This window comes from Hyla sarda, chromosome 1, assembly GCF_029499605.1.
Source record: "Hyla sarda isolate aHylSar1 chromosome 1, aHylSar1.hap1, whole genome shotgun sequence".
In the NCBI taxonomy this organism is placed as follows: Eukaryota; Metazoa; Chordata; class Amphibia; order Anura; family Hylidae; genus Hyla; species Hyla sarda.
In genome coordinates, this window is record NC_079189.1 from 82,818,357 (window position 1) to 82,841,424 (window position 23,068).

The 23,068-nt window shown below is 45.3% G+C and overlaps 1 protein-coding gene across 1 annotated transcript; it reads left to right on the top strand.

Moving 5' to 3' along the window:
* The first annotated feature begins 6,519 nt into the window (after positions 1 to 6,519).
* Positions 6,520 to 6,996, top strand: LOC130318520 (uncharacterized). Its single transcript, XM_056552913.1, has one exon. It carries the CDS (start codon positions 6,520 to 6,522, stop codon positions 6,994 to 6,996), a length of 477 nt encoding a protein of 158 aa, XP_056408888.1.
* Positions 6,997 to 23,068: the final 16,072 nt, after the last annotated feature.

Genomic DNA, 23,068 nt, shown 5'->3' on the forward strand with positions numbered 1-23,068 from the left:
CGGGTGTATTACAGCAACAATTCACCTCAAGCCCAAATCCAGCCTAGAAGCACTAACAGGGAAGGGAGTGAGATTGAGAAAGTGAAATTTTGGGTGCATTACTGCACCTCAAGCCCAAATCCAGCCTAGAAGCACTGATAGGGAAGGGAGTGAGATTGAGAAAGAAAGTGCAATTTTAAGTGTAGTGCACAGTGACTGTTTGCTGCAGCACTGGTGTGTACAACAACTGAAAAGCTAATAGTAGTCAGCCAGTTAGGGTGAGCAGAGCACTAAAAGCGTATTGTCCTCTATTAAGTGTAGCCTGTGCGTACATCTAAGTGGTGTACCATTTTGTTCCTGTTAAAGTCTCAAGGGCCTAGTTACTGTGAAAGGCCCGGCCAAAAGTACACACCTGCTGGTGTTGTAGACAAATACTGTTTTAAGCGTAGTGGAGCATATTGTATTCCCCTCATATACACACTAAGTATGTCAGGCAGAGTAGTGCCAGGACTTGGACAAAGGAGTGGCAGAGGCCTAAATTCATCAGGCAGAGGTAGCAGTGGACTAGGGGCTAGTGGAAGCAGGAGTCGCAGCAAGAGACCTGAGCTCCCTGTAGCAGTCGTGTCTCAACTAGCAACCCATCTGCCCTCATCAATTGGTTAACACAGTCATCCACTTCATCACAAGTGACATCTGACACCCCCAGTCAACAGTAGGTGGGTTCTTCAGACACAACCCTCAGTTGGCATGGCCCAGGAACAGTCCACGTCCTCCGATTGCCTCTGTCCTATGCTGTTCCCTCCCCCACAGAAGCATCTTATGCTGTGCGTGCAGCTCCGCGAGTGTTCAAGCTCCTGAAGCACACACTGTTGAGGAACCTGAGGAGGACATCAGTGACATGCAGACACAACTCGATGATGATGAAGCCAATCGCACTTAGATGCCGGGTGCAGAAGGGGCTTCATCATCATCAGGAGAAGAGGGTTGCAGGTTACCCATGAGGCAGCAGCTGAGCCAGCAAGGTGGTAGCATGGTTGGCAGTCAGAATGGTGGTAGAAGTGGAAAGTCTGGAGCCAAATGTGAAAGGGGTAGACCACCTGCTTTGCGGCAACCTGCCTTCCTGAGAGATAGTTGGACAGGGGTTCCTGGAGTCGGCAGCAGTTGCAGTCAATCAGTGCCGACTGTTGGTGGGAAAAGTGGATAGGGGGACTCCCCTCTGAAACTTCAATGTCAACCAGTGGCAGCTCATACGTGACATCTTATTAGTCAGTCACCAGGATTACGGGATGAATAACATCAATCCATTGCTTCATTTACTACAACACGTGTTGGAAACGATGGCTGGTCAGGGCACTGGAGACTTGGCGCCTACATCTCACGACCACATGAGCCCTGTGGGGTCTGAACAGGAGGAGGAGGGGCACAGTGGAGCAGAGTTTAGGTTTTGCAAGATGGGCAGTTTTTCTAGTCATCTGACAGGAGAGGAGGAGCAGGAGCAGTCAGAAAAGCTAGAGGGTTATGAGGAAGGCGAGACAGAGGACCCAGACACACCGTGGCAGTATGCAGTGGATATGTAGGCAGGGAGTCACTTGTACAAATGGCACGATGCATGCTCACTTTCTTGCGTAGTAACCACCGAATTGTCACCATTCGGCAGTGGGATGACGTCTGGCTCTCTACCTTATTGGACCCTCTATACCGGCACAAAATGGGGGCCTTTTTTACACCCACTGAGAGGGAAGACAAACTGACCTACTACAGAGAAATCCTATGTAGTCAGTTGGCTGATGCCTATCTGCGCCATCGTCCATCCACCCCCAGGTCTGACTCGGGGGATTGTCTCTGCTCACCTTCCACTGCCATGGCTGCTGGGGAGGGGTGAGGTGGCAGGAGCAGTACCAGCTCCATCAGCAGCAGCCTGAGTCTACAGTCACTGATGAGTAGCTTTCTTCACCCGCATAGTGAAGCAACTCATCAGCAGCAGGTAGACCAGGAGCAGGACCTGAACCAGCAGGTGGTGGCATACGTTGACATGACCATGCCAACACCTTGAAGATCCGCTGGACTTCTGGGCAGCCAAACTTGATTTGTGGCCGCAACTAGCAGAGTTTGCCCTGGAAAAGCTGTCCTTCCCGGCCAGTAGTGTGCCATCAGAGCGGGTGTTTAGTGCGGCGGAGACCATAGTAACCTCAAGGAGAACTTGTCTGCAAATGAAAAATGTGGAGAGACTGACCTTTGTGAAGATGAATCAGGCATGGATCAGCCAGGATTTCCACCCACCAAAGAGTAGATTGACCATGGTGCCACACCAACACTTATATCCACAAATATGGATAGTGCAAAACATTTTTAAAGTGCTGCTCCCCAGTTACAGACATTCTTACACATCTGACCACAAGTAAGTATTGAGGATATGCATTAGCTAAAACATAACTTTTCTTAAGATAAAATATATGTACCCAAAACATTTTTGAAATCAAACAAAAGGAGAGGTGTGCAAAAAACACCTTGTGCCACCTACACCAACAAGTATTGATGTGATGCAAAGATCTCTAAAATGTGGAAGGGAACAACGTATGGTCCATTGTAACAGGTGGGGGTAAAACTTCCCCTGTAAGGCCCTACTCTCGCATTGTTAATTCCCTTCTTGGCAAGTGTTACTCGTCCTAAAAAGGGCGGCAGGAACCTCTCCCTATTTCAACCTACAAACACTGCAATTTCACAGGGTTTTTAGGTGGAAATAGGGAGAGTTTCCTGTGGGGAGCCACTCTTTTTTAGGGCGAGTAACACTTGCCAAGAAGGGAATTAATAGGGTGAGAGTAGGGCCTTAAAGGGGAATTTTTTACCCCCACCTGCTACAATGGACAATATGTTTTTCCCTTCAACCTTTTCGAGGAAAGTGTTACTCTTATTAAAAAGGGCAGCCCCACACAGGAACCTCTCCCTATTTCCACCTAAAGACCCTGGGAAATGGCAGTGTTTGCAGGTGAAAATATGGAGAGGTTCCTGTCTGAGGTTGCCCTTTTTAGGGAGAGTAACACTTGCCAAAAAGGGAATTAATAATACGAGAGTAGGGCCTTACAAGAGAAGTTTTTACCCCCACTGGTTACAATGAACCATACGTTGTTCCTCTCCACCTTTTAGAGGTATTTGCCTCACATCAATACTTGGTGGTGTAGGTGGCACATGGTGTTTTTTTCACACCTTTCCTTTTGATTGATATCAAAAAATTTTAGAGTACATATATTTTATCCTAAGAATATTATGAAAAGTTACGTTTTACGTAATGCATATCCTCAAAACTTTCTTGTGCAACTAACCCTTTTACAAAAGAGACTGTTTTCTTCTGCTTACCTGCCACAGCTACTATTCTGATCCTGCCACATCTGATGCCAAGTTCTCCTTTTTTCACCTGCCGTACTGGTATTGCCACTAACTGCCCCATTGTGTCACCGGGTCACTTTTAGGACTACTGATGCTGCTGATGCCACCTTCAGGCTGTCTCATACTGCCACCATATGTTCTCCTCATGGCGATGCCACCTCCAGGCTGTCTCATACTGCCCCCATATGTTTTCCACATGCTGATGCCTCCTCCAGGCTGTCTCATTCTGCCACCATATGTTCTCCTCAAGCTGATACCAGCTCGTGGCTGTCTCATACTGCCACCATATGTTCTCCTCATGCTGATGCCAGCTCCAGGCTGTCTCATACTGCCACCATATGTTCTCCTCATGGCGATGCCACCTCCAGGCTGTCTCATACTGCCCCCATATGTTTTCCACATGCTGATGCCTCCTCCAGGCTGTCTCATTCTGCCACCATATGTTCTCCTCAAGCTGATACCAGCTCGTGGCTGTCTCATACTGCCACCATATGTTCTCCTCATGCTGATGCCAGCTCTAGGCTGTCTCGTACTGCCCCCATATGTTCTCCTCATGCTGATACCAGCTCCAGGCTGTGCTATATATACTGCCATCATATGTTTACCTCATGCTGATGCCACCTCCAGGCTGTCTCATTCTGCCACCATATGTTCACCCCATGCTGTTGCCAGCTCCAGGCTGTCTCATACTTCCACAATATGTTCTCCTCATGCTGATGACACCTCCAGGTTGTCTCATTCTGCCACCATATTGTTACGCTGAGCGCTCCGGGCCCCCTGCTGGCCTCGAAGCGCTCACAGCGTTTGTCCCCAGGCAGCGCTCCGGTGTCTCGGTGTGTGCGTCCCCCCAGTGATTGGTGCCTGGCCCAAAGTGGTTATTAAGGGTTAAGGTTTGTGAGAGGCAGTGCTGGTTTGACTTAATTAGGCATTCACCTGTGCACTGCCTATAAATACCTTCTCCTCCCACAGCCTCCTGCCGGATCTTTGTGCCTTGTGCCTTGTGAAAGCATTCCCTGTTGTTCCAGTGTTACCCTGCCTGTTGCCGACCCGTTGCCCGTGACTACCGCCTTAGAACTTGTGCTGCCTGCCCTGACCATTGCTACGTCTGACTATGCTTCAGCCTGTCCCTCCTGTACCGCGGCTCTGGTGAAAACCAGTAGTCTCTTAGACTCCGTTCCCCTGGTACGGCCCACGCCATCTCTCCTCTGGTCCAGTGGATCCACCTCCTGCCATCTGACCGGACCGTGACAGTAAGATCCGGCCATGGATTCCGCTGAGGTACCTGATCCTATGGATCTGCCTATGGTCGTTGCCATGCAGGCCCGCCAGCTCCAGCAGATGTCCGCCATGTTGCAGCAGATCATCTCTACCCAGCAGCAGCCTACTCCACCGCCTGTTCCTACTCCTCTGCCAGCAACTGTTTCCAGAGTACTCCTGTCCCTGCCTGAGAAGTATGCTGGAGATCCGAAACAGTGCCGTTGTTTCCTTACCCAGTGTTCTCTGCACCTCGAGATGTCGACCGACTTATTTCCTTCTGAGCGTGCTAAGGTGGCATTCATACTCACCGGGAAGGCCCTGGCCTGGGCTACACCATTATGGGACCGCTCTGATCCTGCCACAACCTCCATCCGGCGCTTCTGTCGGGAGTTTCGGAGTGTATTCGAGGAACCCGCCCGGGTATCCTCTGCAGAGACAGCTTTGCTAAATTTGACCCAAGGAGGCGCTTCTGTGGGTGATTACGCCATCCAATCCCGTACTCTCAGAGTTGAATTGGAACAATGAAGCCCTATGTGCTTCATTCAAGAAGGGACTAAGCAGTGAGATTAAGGACGTTCTAGCTGCACGTGAGATACCTGTTAACCTTGGTGACCTCATTCTCCTGGCCACAAGGATTGACAAGCGTTTCTCAGAGAGACAAGAGGAACTCCTTCAAGAAAGAGAGAAGGCTTGTACAGGACGCTATACTCGCTTGTCTCCGGTTTTTCAGCATCCACTGCACCTCTTCTCTGGGCCTCCCGCAGTGGAAGCCATGCAAGTGGACCGGTCTCGCCTGACCTCACAAGAACTGAGTTGTCGCAGACTCGAAAATTTGTGTCTGTACTGCGCTAGTACCAAGCAATTCCTCAGAGACTGTCCTTTCCGTCCTCCGCGTTATGGGAAACGCACGCACCTAGTAAACGTAGGAGAGTCGTTGCTAGGTGTGGATTCTTCCTCTCCACGCCTGACGGTATCTGTGCAGCTTTCTGTGCCTGCCAAGTCTTCCTTCACTGCCACAGACTTCTTGGATTCTGGATCTGCCGACAATTTCATCCATGCCTCCTTGATAGACAAGCATCAAATTCCTGTGGTCCGTTTGTCCAAGCCTTTCTTCATCTCTACAGTCAATGGAGAGAGACTTACTACTACTGTCCAGTACCGCATTCCACCTCTACAGATGGACATTGGCTTTCTGCATACTGAAAGTTTGGAGTTCTTTGTCCTACCCTTTTGCTCCTCTGAACTCCTCCTTGGTTTGCCCTGGCTTCAGCGCCATTGTCCCGTCCTGGATTGGACCACCGGAGAAATCCAGAGTTGGGGGGTCCTCTTGCTTCGGCCGCTGCCTCAAAACTGTACCCATCAAGCAAGACCCTGTTGCTTCTCCGCCACCAGGCCTTCCAGAACCCTACCACAGTTTTGCCGACATCTTTTGTAAGAAGCAAGCTGAAGTTCTTCCACCTCATAGACCCTATGATTGTTCGATCGATCTGATGCCAGGGACTACTCCTCCCCGGGGTCGTATCTATCCACTCTCTCCACCAGAGACTCTTGCCATGTCAGAGTAAATCTGAGAAAACCTGCAGAGGGGTTTCATAAGGAAGTCCTCTTCTCCAGCTGGAGCCGTTTTTTTCTTTGTTACTAAAAAGGACGGCTCCCTCCGCCCATGCATAGATTACAGAGGACTGTAAGATCACAGTTAAGAACCGTTACCCTCTCCCCTTGATCTCTGAGCTCTTTGACTGTCAGCGTGGGGCCAGAATCTTTACCAAGCTGGATCTCCGTGGAGCTTACAACTTGATCCGAATTAGAGAGGGTGACGAGTGGAAGACCGCATTTAACACACGGGATGGCCATTTTGAATACCTGGTGATGCCCTTTTGCCTCTGCAACGCGCCTGCCATGTTTCAAGAATTTGTCAATTACATTTTCAGAGATCTGCTTTACACCTGCATGGTCGTTTATCTTGATGACATTCTCATTTTCTCCTCAAACCTTGAGCAACACCGGGAACATGTACGCCAAGTCCTTTCATGCCTTCTAAGAAACCGCCTCTACGCAAAAATTGAGAAGTGCCTGTTCAAGCGGCCCAGTCTGTCCTTTCTGGGGTACATAATTTCCACCCAAGGTTTACAGATGGACCCGGCTAAGCTCTCCGCAGTTCTGGACTGGCCACGCCCCTCTGGACTTCGTGCCATCCAAAGGTTTTTGGGTTTTGCCAACTATTATAGGCAATTCATCCCTCATTTCTCCACCCTGGTCTCTCCCATAGTGGCCTTGACCAAGAAAGGTGCTAATCCCAAATCGTGGCCTCCTCAAGCAGAAGAAGCCTTCCAGTCCTTGAAAGCCGCTTTTGCCACCGCATCTGTACTTTCCTGACTCCACCCCGCTAAGCCTTTTTCTCTGGAAGTGGATGCCTCCTCCATGGGTGCCGGAGCCGTGCTCACCCAGAAGTCACCTAGAGGTAGGACCCTAACTTGCGGCTTTTTCTCCAAAACCTTCACCCCAGCCGAGAGAAACTACTCGATTGGTGACAGGGAGTTGCTGGCCATCAAATTGTCTCTTGAGGAGTGGAGACATCTTCTTGAGGGATCCATCCATTCGGTGTCCATTTACACGGACCACAAAAATCTTGCCTATCTTCAGTCCGCACAGAGGCTCAATCCACGCCAGGCTCGTTGGTCCCTGTTCTTTGCTCGCTTCAATTTTGTGATCCATTTCCGTCCGGCAAGCAAGAACATCAGGGCAGATGCCCTCTCCTGCTCTTCAGATGTGATGGGTGACGAGACTACTCCCCAGCATATTATTCCGCCCGAGCGCTTGATTGCTGTTGCTCCTGTGGACCTGCGCTCCTATGTGCCTCCTCGTCAGCGCCTTCAAATCCTCAAGTGGGGTCACGCTTCCTTGTTTGCAGGTCACCCAGGAGCCCTGAAGACACTCCAGCTAATCACCCAAAGATATTGGTGGCCTTCCGTGGAGAGGGATGTCTCGGACTACGTCCAAGCTTGTGCGGTCTGCGCACAGGACAAGTCGCCTCGTCAGAAACCAGCTGGATTTCTCTTACCTCTCCCTGTTCCTGAGACCCCATGGTCCCACATCGCCATGGATTTCGTAACCGACCTTCCTCCTTCCCTTGGCATGACTGTCATTTGGGTGGTAGTGGACCGTTTTTCCAAGATGGCGCACTTCGTACCGCTACCTGGGCTGCCCTCTGCGCCACTACTGGCTAAGCAATTCTTAAAGCACATTTTCCATCTGCATGGTTTACCCACGCATATTGTTTCTGATCGAGGTGTGCAGTTTTTATCCAAATTCTGGAGGGCTCTTTGCGGTCAGCTGAAAGTGAAATTAGATTTCTCTTCCTCTCACTACCCCCAAACAAACGGTCAAGTAGAACGAGTGAATCAAGTCCTGGGAGATTATCTCCGACATTTTGTTTCTTCTCGCCAAGACAACTGGGCAGATCTCCTCCCGTGGGCACAGTTCTCTTACAATTACAAGAATTCCAGCGCTTCCAATAAATCTCCATTCTTTGTGGTCTACGGACGTCATCCTCTACCTCCTCTGCCCTTGTCTACCTCCACAGCAGTTCCCGCAGTTGATGAGCTCATCCAGGACTTCTCCACCATTTGGCGTGAGACTCGTACTGCCCTTCTACAAGCCTCTGCCCGCATGAAGTCCCAAGTGGATAAAAAACGCAGAGCTCCTCCGGTTTTTTCCCCTGGAGACAGAGTGTGGCTCTCAGCCAAGTACGTTCATTTTAGGGTCCCAAGCTACAAACTGGGTCCTTGCTACTTGGGACCCTACAAGATTAAGAAGAGGCTTATCAGCTCCATCTCCCTTCCTCCCTTAGGATCCCTAATTTGTTCCACGTCTCCTTCCTTAAGCCTGCCATCTTTAACTGCTTCTCCCCTAAAATCACCACTCCCACTCCTGTGGCTGGCACATCTGATGTCTTCTCCGTCAAGGAGATTTTGGCTTCCAAAGTGGTTAGAGGAAGAAAATTCTTTCTGGTTGACTGGGAGGGCTGCGGTCCTGAAGAGAGATCTTGGGAGCCGGAGGAGAACATCCTGGACTGCAGCCTCATCCTCAAGTTCTTCGGTACCAAAAAGAGGGGGAGACCAAAGGAGGGGTACTGTTACGCTGAGCGCTCCGGGCCCCCTGCTGGCCTCGGAGAGCTCACAGCGTGTGTGTCCTGGCAGCGCTCTGGCGTCTCGGTATGTGCGTCCCCACTCTCTAGGGCGTGTGCGCGCCGGGACTCTTAGATTTAAAGGGCCAGTGCACCAGTCATTGGTGCCTGGCCCAAAGTGGTTATTAAGGGTTAAGGTTTGTGAGAGGCAGTGTTGGTTTGACTTAATTAGGCATTCACCTGTGCACTGCCTATAAATACCTTCTCCTCCCACAGACTCCTGCCGGATCTTTGTGCCTTGTGAAAGCGTTCCCTGTTGTTCCACTGTTACCCTGCCTGTTGCCGACCCATTGCCCTTGACTACTGCCTTAGAACCTGTGCTGCCTGCCCTGACCATTGCTACATCTGACTACGCTTCTGCCCATCCCTTCTGTACCGCATCTATCTCAACAACCAGAGGAGTTTAGTCGCTACTGGGTGGAACGACCTGGGGATTACCGCCGCAGCAAGACAATCCCGCTTTGCGGCGGGCTCTGGTGAAAACCAGTAATCTCTTAGACTCCGTTTCCCTGGTATGGCCCGCGCCATCTCTCCTCTGGTCCAGTGGATCCACCTCCTGCCATCTGACCGGACCGTGACACATATGTTCTCCTCAAGCTGATGCCAGCTCCAGGCTGTCTCATACTGCCACCATATGTTCTCCTCATGCTGATGCAAGCTCTAGGCTGTCTCATACTGCCCCCATATGTTCTCCTCATGCTGATGCCAGCACCAGGCTGTCTCATACTGCCACCATATGTTCTCCTCATGCTGATGCCATCTTTAGGCTGTCTAATTCTGCCACCATATATTCTCCTCATGTTGCTGCCAGCTCCTGTTTAATACTGCTACCATATGTTCTCCTCATGCTGCTGCCACCTCCAAGCTGTCTCATTCTGCAACTATATGGTCTCCTCATGCTTCCGCATCCTCCAGGCTATGTCATTCAGCCACTATATGGTCTTCTCATACTACTGCCAACTCCATGCATTCAGCCATTATAAGGTCTCCTTATACTGCCGCCAACTACAGGATGTGTCATTCAGCCACTATATGGTCTCCACATGCTGCCGCCACCTCCATGCTGTGTCATTCAGCCACTATATGGTCTGCTCATGCTGCCGTTACCTCCACGCTGTGTCATTCAGGCACTATATATACTGATGCCACCTACAGGCTCTGTCATTGTGCCGCTCTGTGACAGTGATTCTAATAGGGACACCTATAATCTGCATGCCATATTGAATAACAGTAATATTTCACTAACCCAGCACACATCCTATGCGTGTTACAGCAAGGCAAAGTGTTCTACACCCCTATTGAGGCTCTCTGTAGGCCAGAAATAGCTGTTTTTAATACAGATTCACCGCAAATTAATTCGGACCAAACCAAATTATTTCGGAAAATTCAGCAAATCGGCTGAATTGAATTTTTAAAAAAATCGATCATCTCTAGCAGGGACTTTTACCTTTGAAAGGACCCCCTGCTACTGTATTTATTTTCCATAGTGCACTATGCTATTGATATAGGACACCACATGATTTGCCCAACAAGAATACCAATATCTTTATCTATGACCTAATATTTTTATCTAATAACATTACTCGTCTGGAAAAAAAAAAATTTTTTGAATAAAATGCACATCCCTCCTCTGACATCTCACCATTGTCTTTTATACAATGCTGATTAAGGCTGGTGTCTTCGTAATTTTACCTGAGAAATTCTGAGCGGGTGATGTCACTGTCAATTAGAATAGATGGGGTGAGTTGTGTCACTGCACGTGTGTGTCACTGGGTGTGTCTACTGCTTACACAGCATTATGTGGTTTGTTTGTTGTTCGGGTTGGTTAAGTAAATTATGGTACGCGTAACACAGGCACTGGTTTTATCTGCTTGTACAGTTGATAACACAACCCAGTGACTGGTCTCCTACATCTACAATATAGTGAGCAGATGTGATAACATGTATTATTATTATGATTATTAATATTATTGTTACAATGCCTCATGCAGCAGATTAATTTTTATTTTAAGTGGCCATTCGGTTTTGCTCACTATCATTAAAATACTAGATATCATCCTGTAAGATATACCTAAATCCCTTTTTTTTCCTGAAGACCATCAGATAAGAAGAACGAGGATACGGTATATGCTTGTGTGTGGTTGCTTTAGAACACCAGTAAGTGGCTTTGAGAGGTTAAAATGGTCACCTGAAGATATCTATTTTTTTTCTACATGGCTAGGGGTGGTTTGGGGGGAAAAATGTGATACTCATTTACACCAATCCCCTGTCGCTGTTATTTCAGCAACTCCTGGTCCCTGATAGTCGATGCTTTTTTCTGGTTCCAGTAATGTGTTATCCCCATTAGAACTGCCCGCTCAGCCAATCACTGACCAAGGCAGGACACTGGAATGGGGCAGTTGCTTCAGGGACGACACATTACAAAAACTTGGAAGAAGTGTTGAGAATTCAGTATGACTTCTTTTTATTTTTATACCACCCCAACTATATATATACCAGCTGAGTTCCTGGCACTGCCGGGAACTCAGCTGGTATATATATATACAGTTGAGGAAAAGCAACAAAGGAGGAAGCTTTTGTCCTCAAATCCCATCACTAAATCCTGGCCCCATATCACCTCCTCATATCCCAACCCCATATCCCATCCTCATATCCCGTCCTCATATCCCGTCCCCATACGCTGTCCCCATATCCCGACCTCATATCCCGTTCACATATCCCGACCTCATATCCCGTCCCCATAGCTAATGCTCATTTCTAATCCTCATATCCCGTCCTCAGGTGGGGCTGCATTGTGGTAAAGATATTGTAAACTGAAAATAAAAGGTGTGTGGCTTAAAAGGTGGGCGTGTCTTTGTGAAATGGGACATGGCATGCCGGGAGGGTGTGGTTTACCAGCCAGACTGCCACATTCACCAGGAGATGCAGAGCGGAGCTTGTGGAGTAAGGCTCCAGAAGTCCTAAATACTTGCATGGGACTTGAAACAAAAAAAACCTCCTTCACATACGGGGGCAGGTTAATGGTTAATTTAACTATTATATATTTTTATTTGACATATGTATGGGACTTTAAATAAAAACCCCAACTCTCGCAAATGGGGGTGGGTAAGGGTTAAATTACCTATACTATGTTTGTTGTTGAAATATAAGTAACATGTGTGCCAAGTTTCATGTTAATATATAGCCGTTTGGAAGTGATGCTGGAGCATACACACACATACATACACACACATGTTTAGTTTTATATATATAGACTAGCTGAGTACCCTGCGTTGCCCGGTTTTTCCTTCCTAATCCTTTTTTTGTGGAGGAAAATTAACAAAGGAGGAAGCTTTTGATTTTATACCCCGTCCTCATATAGTGTTGTCATATCCCAATCCCATATCCCGTCCTCATATCTCAACCTCATATCCTGATCTCATAACCCGTCCTCATATCTTGACCTCATATCCCGTCCTCATATCCTGACCTCATATCCCATCCTCATACCCCATCCTCATATCACAACCTAATTTCTCAACCTCCTATCCTGACCTCCTATCCTGACCTCCTATCCCGTTCTCCTTTATCAACCTCATATTCCGTCCTCATATCCCCTCCTCATACCCCATCCTCATATCACAAGCTCATTTCTCAACCTCCTATCCCAAACTCCTATCCTGACCTCCTATCCTGTCCTCCTATATCGACCTCATATCCTGTCCTCATATCCCATCCTCATATCTTGACCTCATATCCCAACCTCCTATCCTGTCCTCATATCCCGTCCTCATATCCCATCCTCATATCCCGTCCTCATATCCCGACCTCCTATCTCGACCTCATATCCTGTCCTCATATCCAAACCTCATATCCCGGCCTCGCATCCTGACCTCATATACAGTCCTCATATCCCGTACTTATGTCCCATCTTCATATCCTGTCATCAGGTGGGACTGATTTGTGATGAAGATATTGTAAGCTGAAAATAGAGGGGGACATGGCTTTGTGGGACTGGGCGGGATTTGCAAGCCAGACCGATGCACAAAAAGGGTAGACAATTAAAGGTGTGTGGCTTAAACAGTGGGCGTGTCTTTTTGAGATAGGGTGTGGCTTGCAAGCCGGACTGACACATTCACCAGGAGATGCAGAGCGGAGCTTGTGGAATAAGGTAACGGAAGTCCCATATATTTGCATGGGACTTGAAACAAAAAACATTCATTTATTTAAGAGTGTAGGTAAGGGTTAATTTAACTATCATATCTTTTTATTTGACATATAAGTAATATGTGTACCAGGTATTATTGAAATATCTCCAGCCGTACGGAAGTTATGTGGGGGTAGTTAAGGGTTAAATAAGCTATCCTATATTTTAAGTGGACATATAAGTAACACATGACCAAGTATTATCGAGATATCTCCAGTCGTTTGGAAGTTATGCAGTAACATATATCTCCCATAGATTTGTATGGGACTTTAAACAAAAGCCCGACCCTGGCAAATGAGGGTGAGTAAGGGTTAAATCACCTATCCTATATTTGTTGTTGATATATAAGTAACATGTGTGCCAAGTTTCATGTTAATATCTTTAGCCGTTTGGACATGATGCTGGAACATACACACATACACACACACATTGGCCCTCATTTACTATTGCAAACCCGACATGTTTTGTCGGGTTGTGCGCCAGACTCTGTCGCATTGTGCCAGAAATTCTGTCTGCGCCAGAATTGAAAAAACCCGACTAACTCTTCATTTTGCTAAGAAAACCTGAAAAAGGGGCATGGCCGCTGGGGAAAGGGGGCGTGGTCTCCAAAAAGGGGGCGTGTTCCCGACATTTTCACAAAAAGACAACATATTTACTAAGGTTTCCACACAATATATGGTGGATTTAAGCTGAGGAAAACCCGACAGATCAGAGCATGTGTAAAAAAAAAAAGCAAAGTGTAGGGAAAGTGGAAAATGTAGGGAAATCTTAGTAAATACAGTGGAAAATAAATTGTAGGGAATTAAAACCCACAAAGAAACCTACACAACACTCTTAGTAAATAAGGGCCATTGAGTTATTTATATATATATATATATATATATATATATATATATACATATTGTGAGAAGGTGAAAGGTATGGTGGTTGATGGTCGGTATGTGTCACCAAGGCTCCTGGCTGTGGTGAAGTAAGAGCCTGTATTTATCCAGTGTCTGTGCTGCGATGCAGACTGACACTAAGACTATAGTATGGCTGGAAGGCCAATCCAGGACGGCTCTTACTGGGAATGACCAAGTGCAAAGTGGGGGTCGTTCCCCATAATCCAGGCCGGCTTTTTTTGGCCTTAAAGGCAACCTGTTTCACCAGCTGAGGGGGATTTGCGAGTTGCAGCTCACAGTGCCAGAGAAAGCTGTGTGTTGAGTTCTTCCCTCTGGTTGCTCCAAGAGTGGAAGCGCTTTACAGCCTAGCTGGAGGCTTGGAAAAGTCTTGCTTAATGCCGCATAACACGATCTCAGGTGTGAACAAATACCAAGGAAATACAGATGGACATTTGTTATGTTTTCCTTTGTTCTGCATTTAAAGACTGTTTTATCATGTGCTGAGTGTGAATGAAACACTGAACTTTGATTTAACCCCTTAAGGACTGAGCCCTTTTTCACCTTAAGGACTCGGCCATTTTTTGCAAATCTGACCACTGTCACTTTAAACATTAATAACTCTGGAATGCTTTTAGTTATCATTCTGATTCCGAGATTGTTTTTTCGTGACATATTCTACTTTAACTTAGTGGTAAAATTTTTTGGTAACTTGCATCCTTTCTTGGTGAAAAATCCCAAAATTTGATGAAAAATTTGAAAATTTTGCATTTTTCTAACTTTGAAGTTCTCTGCTTGTAAGGAAAATGGATATTCCAAATAATTTTTTTTTATTCACATATACAATATGTCTACTTTATATTTGCATCATAAAATTGATGAGTTTTTACTTTTGGAAGACACCAGAGGGCTTCAAAGTTCCGCAGCAATTTTCCAATTTTTCACAAAATTTTGAAACTCGCTTTTTTTCAGGGACCAGTTCACGTTTGAAGTGGATTTGAAGGGTCTTCATATTAGAAATACCCCATACATGACCCCATTATAAAAACTGAACCCCCGAAAGTATTCAAAATGACATTCAGTCAGCGTTTTAACCCTTTACGGGTTTCACAGGAATAGCAGCAAAGTGAAGGAGAAAATTCACAATCTTCATTTTTTACACTCGCATGTTCTTGTAGACCCAATTTTTGAATTTTTGCAAGGGGTAAAAAGGAGAAAATTTTTACTTGTATTTGAAACCCAATTTCTCTCGAGTAAGCACATACCTCATATGTCTATGTAAAGTGTTCGGCGGGCGCAGTAGAGGGCTCAGAAGGGAAGGAGCGTCAAATGGTTTTTGGGGGGCATGTCACCTTTAGGAAGCCCCTATGGTGCCAGAACAGCAAAAACCCCCACATGGCATACCATTTTGGAAACTAGACCCCTCGGGGAACGTAACAAGGGGTAATGTGAACCTTAATACCCCACAGGTGATTCACGACTTTTGCATATGTAAAAAAAAAAAAAAAATGTTTTTATCTAAAATGCTTGGTTTCCCTAAAGTTTTACATTTTTAAAAAGGGTAATAGCAGAAAATACCCCCCAAAATTTGAAGCCCAATTTCTCCCGATTCAGAAAACACCCCATATGGGGGTTAAAAAAGCTCTGCTGGCGCACTACAGGTCTCAGAAGAGAAGGAGTCACATTTGGCTTTTTTGAAGGAAATTTTGCTCTGGGGGCATGCCGCATTTAGGAAGCCCCTATGGTGCCAGGACAGCAAAAAAAAAACACATGGCATACCATTTTGGAAACTAGACCCCTTGGGGAACGTAACAAGGGGTAAAGTGAACCTTAATACCCTACAGGTGTTTCACGACTTTTGCATATGTAAAAAAAAAATAAAAAAATTTACCTAAAATGCTTGGTTTCCCAAAAAATTTACATTTATACAAAGGGTTAAAGCAGAAAATACCCCCCAAAATTTGAAGCCCAATTTCTCCCGATTCAGAAAACACCCCATATGGGGGTGAAAAGTGCTCTGCTGGCGCACTACAGGTGTCAGAAGAGAAGGAGTCACATTTGGCTTTTTGAAAGCAAATTTTGCTCTGGGGGCATGCCGCATTTAGGAAGCCCCTATGGTGCCAGGACCGCAAAAATGGCCCACATGGCATACCATTTTGGAAACTAGACCCCTCGGGGAATGTAACAAGGGGTTAAGTGAACCTTACTACCCCACAGGCGTTTCACGACTATTGCATATGTAAAAAAAATAAAAAAAAATTTACCTAAAATGCTTCTTTTCCCAAAAACTTTACATTTTTAAAAAGGGTAAAAGCAGAAAATACCCCCCAAAATTTGAAGTCCAATTTCTCCCGAGTACGGCGATACCCCATATGTGACCCTTAACTGTTGACTTGAAATACGACAGGGCTCCAAAGTGAGAGCGCCATGCGCATTTGAGGCCTAAATTAGGGACTTGCATAGGGGTGGACATAGGGGTATTCTACGCCAGTGATTCCCAAACAGGGTGCCTCCAGCTGTTGCAAAACTCCCAGCATGCCTGGACAGTCAACGGCTGTCCGACAATACTGGGAGTTGTTGTTTTGCAACAGCTGGAGGCTCCGTTTTGGAAACCGTGGCGTACCAGACGTTTTTCATTTTTATTGGGGAGGGGAGGGGGGCTGTATAGGGGTATGTGTATATGTAGTGTTTTTTTTACTTTTTATTTTATTTTTTGTGTTAGTGTAGTGTAGTGTTTTTAGGGTACAGTCGCACGGGCGGGGGTTCACAGTAGTTTCTCGCTGGCAGTTTGAGCTGTTGCAGAAAATTTGCTGCAGCTCAAACTTGCAGCCCGATACTTACTGTAAGCCTCCGCCCATGTGAGTGTACCCTGTACGTTCACATTGGGGGGGACATCCAGCTGTTGCAAAACTACAACTCCCAGCATGCGCTGACAGACTGTACATGCTGAGAGTTTTAGTTTTGCAACAGCTGTAGGCACATTGGTTATGTATCACGGAATTTGTGACCTTACTCAGTGTTTCAAAACCAGTGTGCCTCCAGCTGTTGCAAAACTACAACTCCCAGCATGTAAGGTGCATGGTGTAAGGTGACTGCTGGGAGTTGTAGTTTGCAACAGCTGGAGGCACACCGGTCGTGAAACACTGAGTTAGGTAAAAAAAAAAAAACTCTAAGTTTCACAACCAGTGTGCCTTCAGCTGTTGCAAAACTACAACTCTCAGCAGTCACCGACAGCCAACGGGCATGCTGGGAGTTGTAGTTATGCAACCAGCAGATGCACCACTACAACTCCCAGCATGCACTTTAGCTGTTTGTGCAAGCTGGGAGTTGTAGTTATACAACAGCTGAAGGTACACTTTTCCATAGAAAAAATGTGCCTCCAGCTGTTGCAAAACCATAAGTCCCAGCATGCCCATAAGGGAATGCTGGGAGTTGTGGTGGTCTGCCTCCTGCTGTTGCATAACTACAGCTCCCAGCATGCCTTTTTTGCATGCTGGGAGCTGTTGCTAAGCAACAGCAGGAGGCTGTAACTCACCTCCTGCTGCTGCTTCATCACAGGACGGTCCCTCGCCGCCGCCGTCACTCCTGGGGCCCCGATCCCAACATTGACGCCGGGGATCGGGGTCCCCAGCACCCGGGGTCGTCTTCCCGCACCCGCTCACGCCCTCCGGAAGAGGGGCGGAGCGGGTGCGGGAGTGACACCCGCAGCAGGCGCCCTGATTGGTCGGCCGGTAATCCGGCCGACGAATCAGGGCGATCGTGAGGTGGCACCAGTGCCACCTCACCCCTGCAGGCTCTGGCTGTTCGGGGCCGTCAGAGACGGCCCCGAACACCCAGTAATTCCGGGTCACTGGGTCACTGGAGACCCGATTGACCCGGAATCGCCGCAGATCGCTGGACTGAATTGTCCAGCGATCTGCGGCGATCGCCGACATGGGGGGGCATAATAACCCCCCTGGGCGATATGCCGGGATGCCTGCTGAACGATTTCAGCAGGCATCCGGTTCCAGTCCCCAACCGGCTAGCGGTGGGGGCCGGAATTCCCACGGGCGTATGGATACGCCCTGCGTCCTTAAGGACTCGGGATGCAGGGCGTATCCATACGCCGTGCGTCCTTAAGAGGTTAAAGGGGTACTCCGGTGAAAAACTTTTTTTGTTTTTAAATCAACTGGTGCCAGAAAGTTAAACATATTTGTAAATTACTTCTATTAAAAAATCTTAATCCTTCCTGTATTTATTAGCTGCTGAGACAGAACTGTCTGCTGACATCACGAGCACAGTGCTCTCTGCTCATGATGTCAGCAGACAGCTCTGTGTTTCAAACGGAAAATAATTTCCACTGTAGTATTCAGCAGCTAATAAGTACAGGAAGGATTAAGATTTTTTAATAGAAGTAATTTACAAATCTGTTTAACTTTCTGGCACCAGTTGATTTAAAAAGTTGATGTCTCCTTACCTCTATACTGCAACCGCATCTATTTGCAAGATCGAGTAATCATAATCTCTCTCTCTCTCTCTCTCTCTCTCTCTCTCTCTCTCTATCTCTCTATCTCTCTATCTCTCTCTCTCTCTCACCAAGGGGCTGGAGTATCGTGATGTCACGACTCCGCCCCCGTGTGGTGGGGTGTATTGTCACACGGGGGCAGAGTCATGACGTCACGATACTCCGGCCCCATGGTCACAATCGGAGCCTCCAGCGCTGTGGAGAGCTCACAAAGGTGGGTGCGGAATGACAGATTGCGGGGGTCCCCAGCGGTGGGACCCCCCGAGCATACAATTCATCCCCTCTCATTTGGATAAGGGATAAGATGTATTAGGACCTGAGGCAAGATAAGGTCCTGTAGCCCATCAGTAACCCCTCAATCGCATTGTGGGTTTCCAATGGTTGCAATGGCAGCAGGAGACTAAAGCATGGTGTCCAAATCTGTCAGCTAGGGAAACCTGTGAGACCCCGCCCCACTCATTCTTCTGATCAGTGCTAAGACCCCGACTGATTAAAACAGAGATATGTCAAAAGTTTTTGGACATGACAGGAACACTGTGAGTCCTAGAGCACTTTGAGAATTTTTAAATATAATTTATAATTGACTTTATTATAGTAGTTCTCAGTAGTTCTTCATGTCAGTGTATCAACAACAATGACAGGGAACGCCTCTCTTGTGCCTCTGGCATGAATGTTTTGTAGTTCACTCAGGGCTAAGAATAAGAATTCCTTAGACAATGCTCATCCCCAATATTATTTTCCCAACCTCTGCTGGCCATTACAAGTTAGGAATCTGATCTGTTAATTTGGTGCATTAAGTCACATATGTCATTTGAGGGTGGAGTAGTTGTTTATGAACACACCCAACTTTTTTATACTTCTATTTGTGAGTAATTACGACTTCCCTGACTGCTCTGTATTTTAACTTAAGTATATTTGGTTTAGTAAATTGTCTCATTTACATAGACCTGCACATTATAACAAGCTGCCATGAGAGTTCACACCCTTGTTGGGTCATGGCATTCAGAGAATGAGACTATTAGGCATCAAACAGATGGTATAGTATATACTTACAGAGCTTGTTGTTTATACGGAGGCCTTTAAACTACCCTACATACAATAGCAGCTCTTTGAATGTAATAAATAGTGTGTTGTATAGGCTGATCATCTATGAATTAGCTCCAGGAACCAATTCTACCACAAAGCAGTGCCAAGAGAGCTTCATATGGTAACTACTACACATTCTGATACCTTACCCTATAGTGGAGATTCTCAATTTTGTTTTGTTTTTCATGGAGGTACATTATAGCTGGAAATAAACCACAACAGGCGCTTGTTTACTTGTAATTATTGGTCATTGCAATGTGACTCAATGTCCAAGCATGTTCACAATAACTTATCTTGTCATAAACCAATTATGTGCTCATGTGACACAACTAGGCTTGGTTCTCCCCGGTGTCATGGTTTTCCTTTTTTACAAGATACTCGACAGATATCACAAATCCGCAATGATCAGTCATGATTACTTATCATCCTTTTGACAGATCCGTCATGTTTTTTTTCCCCTCTATTGACTTGTTCACATCTGCAATGTTATTTCTGTTGTTCTGCTCTGTCCCAGGAGAAGAAAAACTAAAGTAATCGCAGTGCCAAATCTGGCGCCATTGAACCCCATTAACTATAATGGGGTCTGTTGGGTTTCCATCATGGGGTTTGCCACAAAATACTGTTGTACATTGAACTCTGATGGACTATTATAGGTGTCTGATGGTTATTTGTAAGAATAAAACAAACCGGGAGTGCTCCCTTGTGTAGGATTTATGAGATCAAACACAGCTTTCATATCTGTCAGGAAATGTGCTCACCTTTTCAGGTTGTGCGGACTCCAGGCACAACACTTACAATCACTTCAGTAGTAATAATTGAATCCGGCTGCTGCGGCTTCCCACGCCATGAGGGACGTACAATGAACAGAGGATAGAGACCAATAGGAATAGAAAGCTTCCAATCATGCTGCCAGCTTGATGGAGATCAATTTCAATATGGTAAGTAGTATTTTATTACAAACACATAACGCATTTCAAGGCCATGTCAGACTTTTCCTCAAGCGTGTAATACACGCCTGAGGAAAAGTCTGACACGGCCTTGAAATGCGTTGCGTGTTTGTAATAAAATAGTATTTACCATATTGAAATCAATCTCCTTCATCAAGCTGGCAGCATGACTGGAAGCTTCCCATTCCTATTAGTCTCTATCCTCTGTTGATGGTTGCTTGTGGTATTAGTAGTACGTTTAATACGTTGAGTGTTATTGCTAATGAAGATCTGATATCTTATACTATGTTCCCATCCTGTTTTCCCAACACCATAACATTTTCTGTCCGTATCGTATTTAACAAGTGGCTATCTAGTGAAAATGTGGCCACATTTTGTTTTGAGGCCACATTTTACAGATTACGGCTGCATTTTCTGGGCATTCCGGGCATTTTCAGCGCATAAAATAAAACATGTGCCTGATTTTGCACAGTGTGAGCCCAGCTATACACTTGGAGTATACATGGGCATCCTGTCAAAAAAGGTTCCTGGCATATATGGGCCCATTGAGTTCTATTGATGGGCCCATTGAGTTCAATTAAGGGCAACCTAATCAGCTATCTCAGTACATTTTCTGAATGTAAATGTAAATTTTTCGGAAAAATGTACGTTTGGAAAATGGACTGAACATAGGCACTAGTTGACTATCTTAGTCCATTATCCTCAATGGGCCTATTGGGAATACACAGCAGTATATAGCATGACCTGTTTTGAGCGGTTGCCCACATATACCCTGAGCATATCAGGAAAACATGATGTGCACATAGCCTTAAACAAATCAATCAAGTCTTGACATTATAGTCAAATCAATTTTGAAAAAGATCCTAACAAATGCCGAAAGATTTCATTGACTTTAAATAGACCCATCAGGTTTCCATCACATTTCCATTTTTTATGGCAAAATTAGCAGACTATGCTTTTGTCATCAAAAAGTAGTGGAAAGCCAAGAGATTAAAAAATATTTGTGCAGTGAACATAGGCTTATACAAAAGTGATCTTTCACCTTCAAATTACTGAACCTAATAGTTAAAACTATTCAAAGTCAATGGGATTGCTAAAGATAGCCATGGGCTATCTTCAGGAATCCCATAGAGCCTTAATAGAGGAGTATTGTGCATACCCAAAAGCCACTCCATTCAAACAGAAACACTTGAAACCCCCATTCTGTAAATAGGTAATATGTTATTGTGGCAAAACCCCTTTCATAATATTTGAATGTATAACATTGAACACAACAAGGCAATACTCTCCAGCCTTTGGTGAGAGGAAACAGCCTATGTGTTCACCAAGAACTTCCAGCATATAAGAGGTCTCCAATCTCTTCATAGCTACAACATCCACGCTGGCAAAGCCAACTCCCAGTTTTACCCCTTGGAGAGCAACCATCAATTTATTAAATCATAGACAATAAAAAGGACTTTAAATCATAATTTCTGGAAAGCAGAATGCCAATTTCTGTAATTGCTTTCATTCAGCAGATACATGGGTGTTTGTTATTGTTTCCACTAGAAATAGCTAAGTGATGGGTGCAGACTTCCTGTAGGGTGGGTCCACTTCAACGCTAGTCTTCATCTGCTGGCTTACTTTCCTCATCATTCTGACACATAACAATATGAACTCAAGTCAAAATAATGATGTTTTGTTTAATATAGCAGATTAACAAACAAGTGTCACATCAGATAGTCTTCACAATACCAGATTAGACAATGAAATCAGTGGAAACCTGTACTAACTACAAAATGCCAAATAGGAAGAAAGTCATTGTTAGAAATAAATCTGATTTCTAGCCTGTGTTTCCATGTATACTCATCTGACTGTGGACAATCAATGTAATACTTAGTGATCATGCAACAATAAGTATTAAAAATTACTATCTTTACTATTTTGCACAATTACCTCTCCATAAGGTGGCACTAATTGAGACATTTCTGCTAAGATCATAGCAGTTATCCACTTTAAACAATACTTTTTTGGTAAGAGGATCTCTAGGGACAAAACTGATCACAGGATGTCCCATCATTCACTTATATACAAGTACAGAATACTATGATTCTGTTGATCTATTGAATGCTACCTTCATTGATTATTTTGCTTCTTTCTACATTAGTACAGAAGAGGCCACAGTTTCTCTTCAATTTCATTGAAAGGCACAACTGGAGAAAATAGCTGTATAAATGTAAGAAAAAAAGACATGTTAGAAACTGAAATGCACATTAGAAAAAAGTAAAATGCAGATAATATTTTGATGAATTTTTAAGTTTTATTGACTTTTTTCAAGATCATTAAAATTTATTCTAGAAGAAAATTATCATTAATAAAGTAAATATAATGTACAGATTATTTTTTTCATTTCTCAAAACTTCTCCATTTGGATATATATATATATATATATATATATATATATATATATATATATATATATATATATATATATATATATATATATATCCAAGCAAAGAAGGTTGCTGCAGCACAAAGAAGTAAATATCCAAAAAGGGTTTTATTCCATTCCTATGGCTACATTTCAGCCACCCATGTGGCCTTTTTTTTTTTATTACTTACATGATAAGAATTAAATTTTTTTATGGAAAACCCAAAATCCATTGCACCAGCACAAGTGCA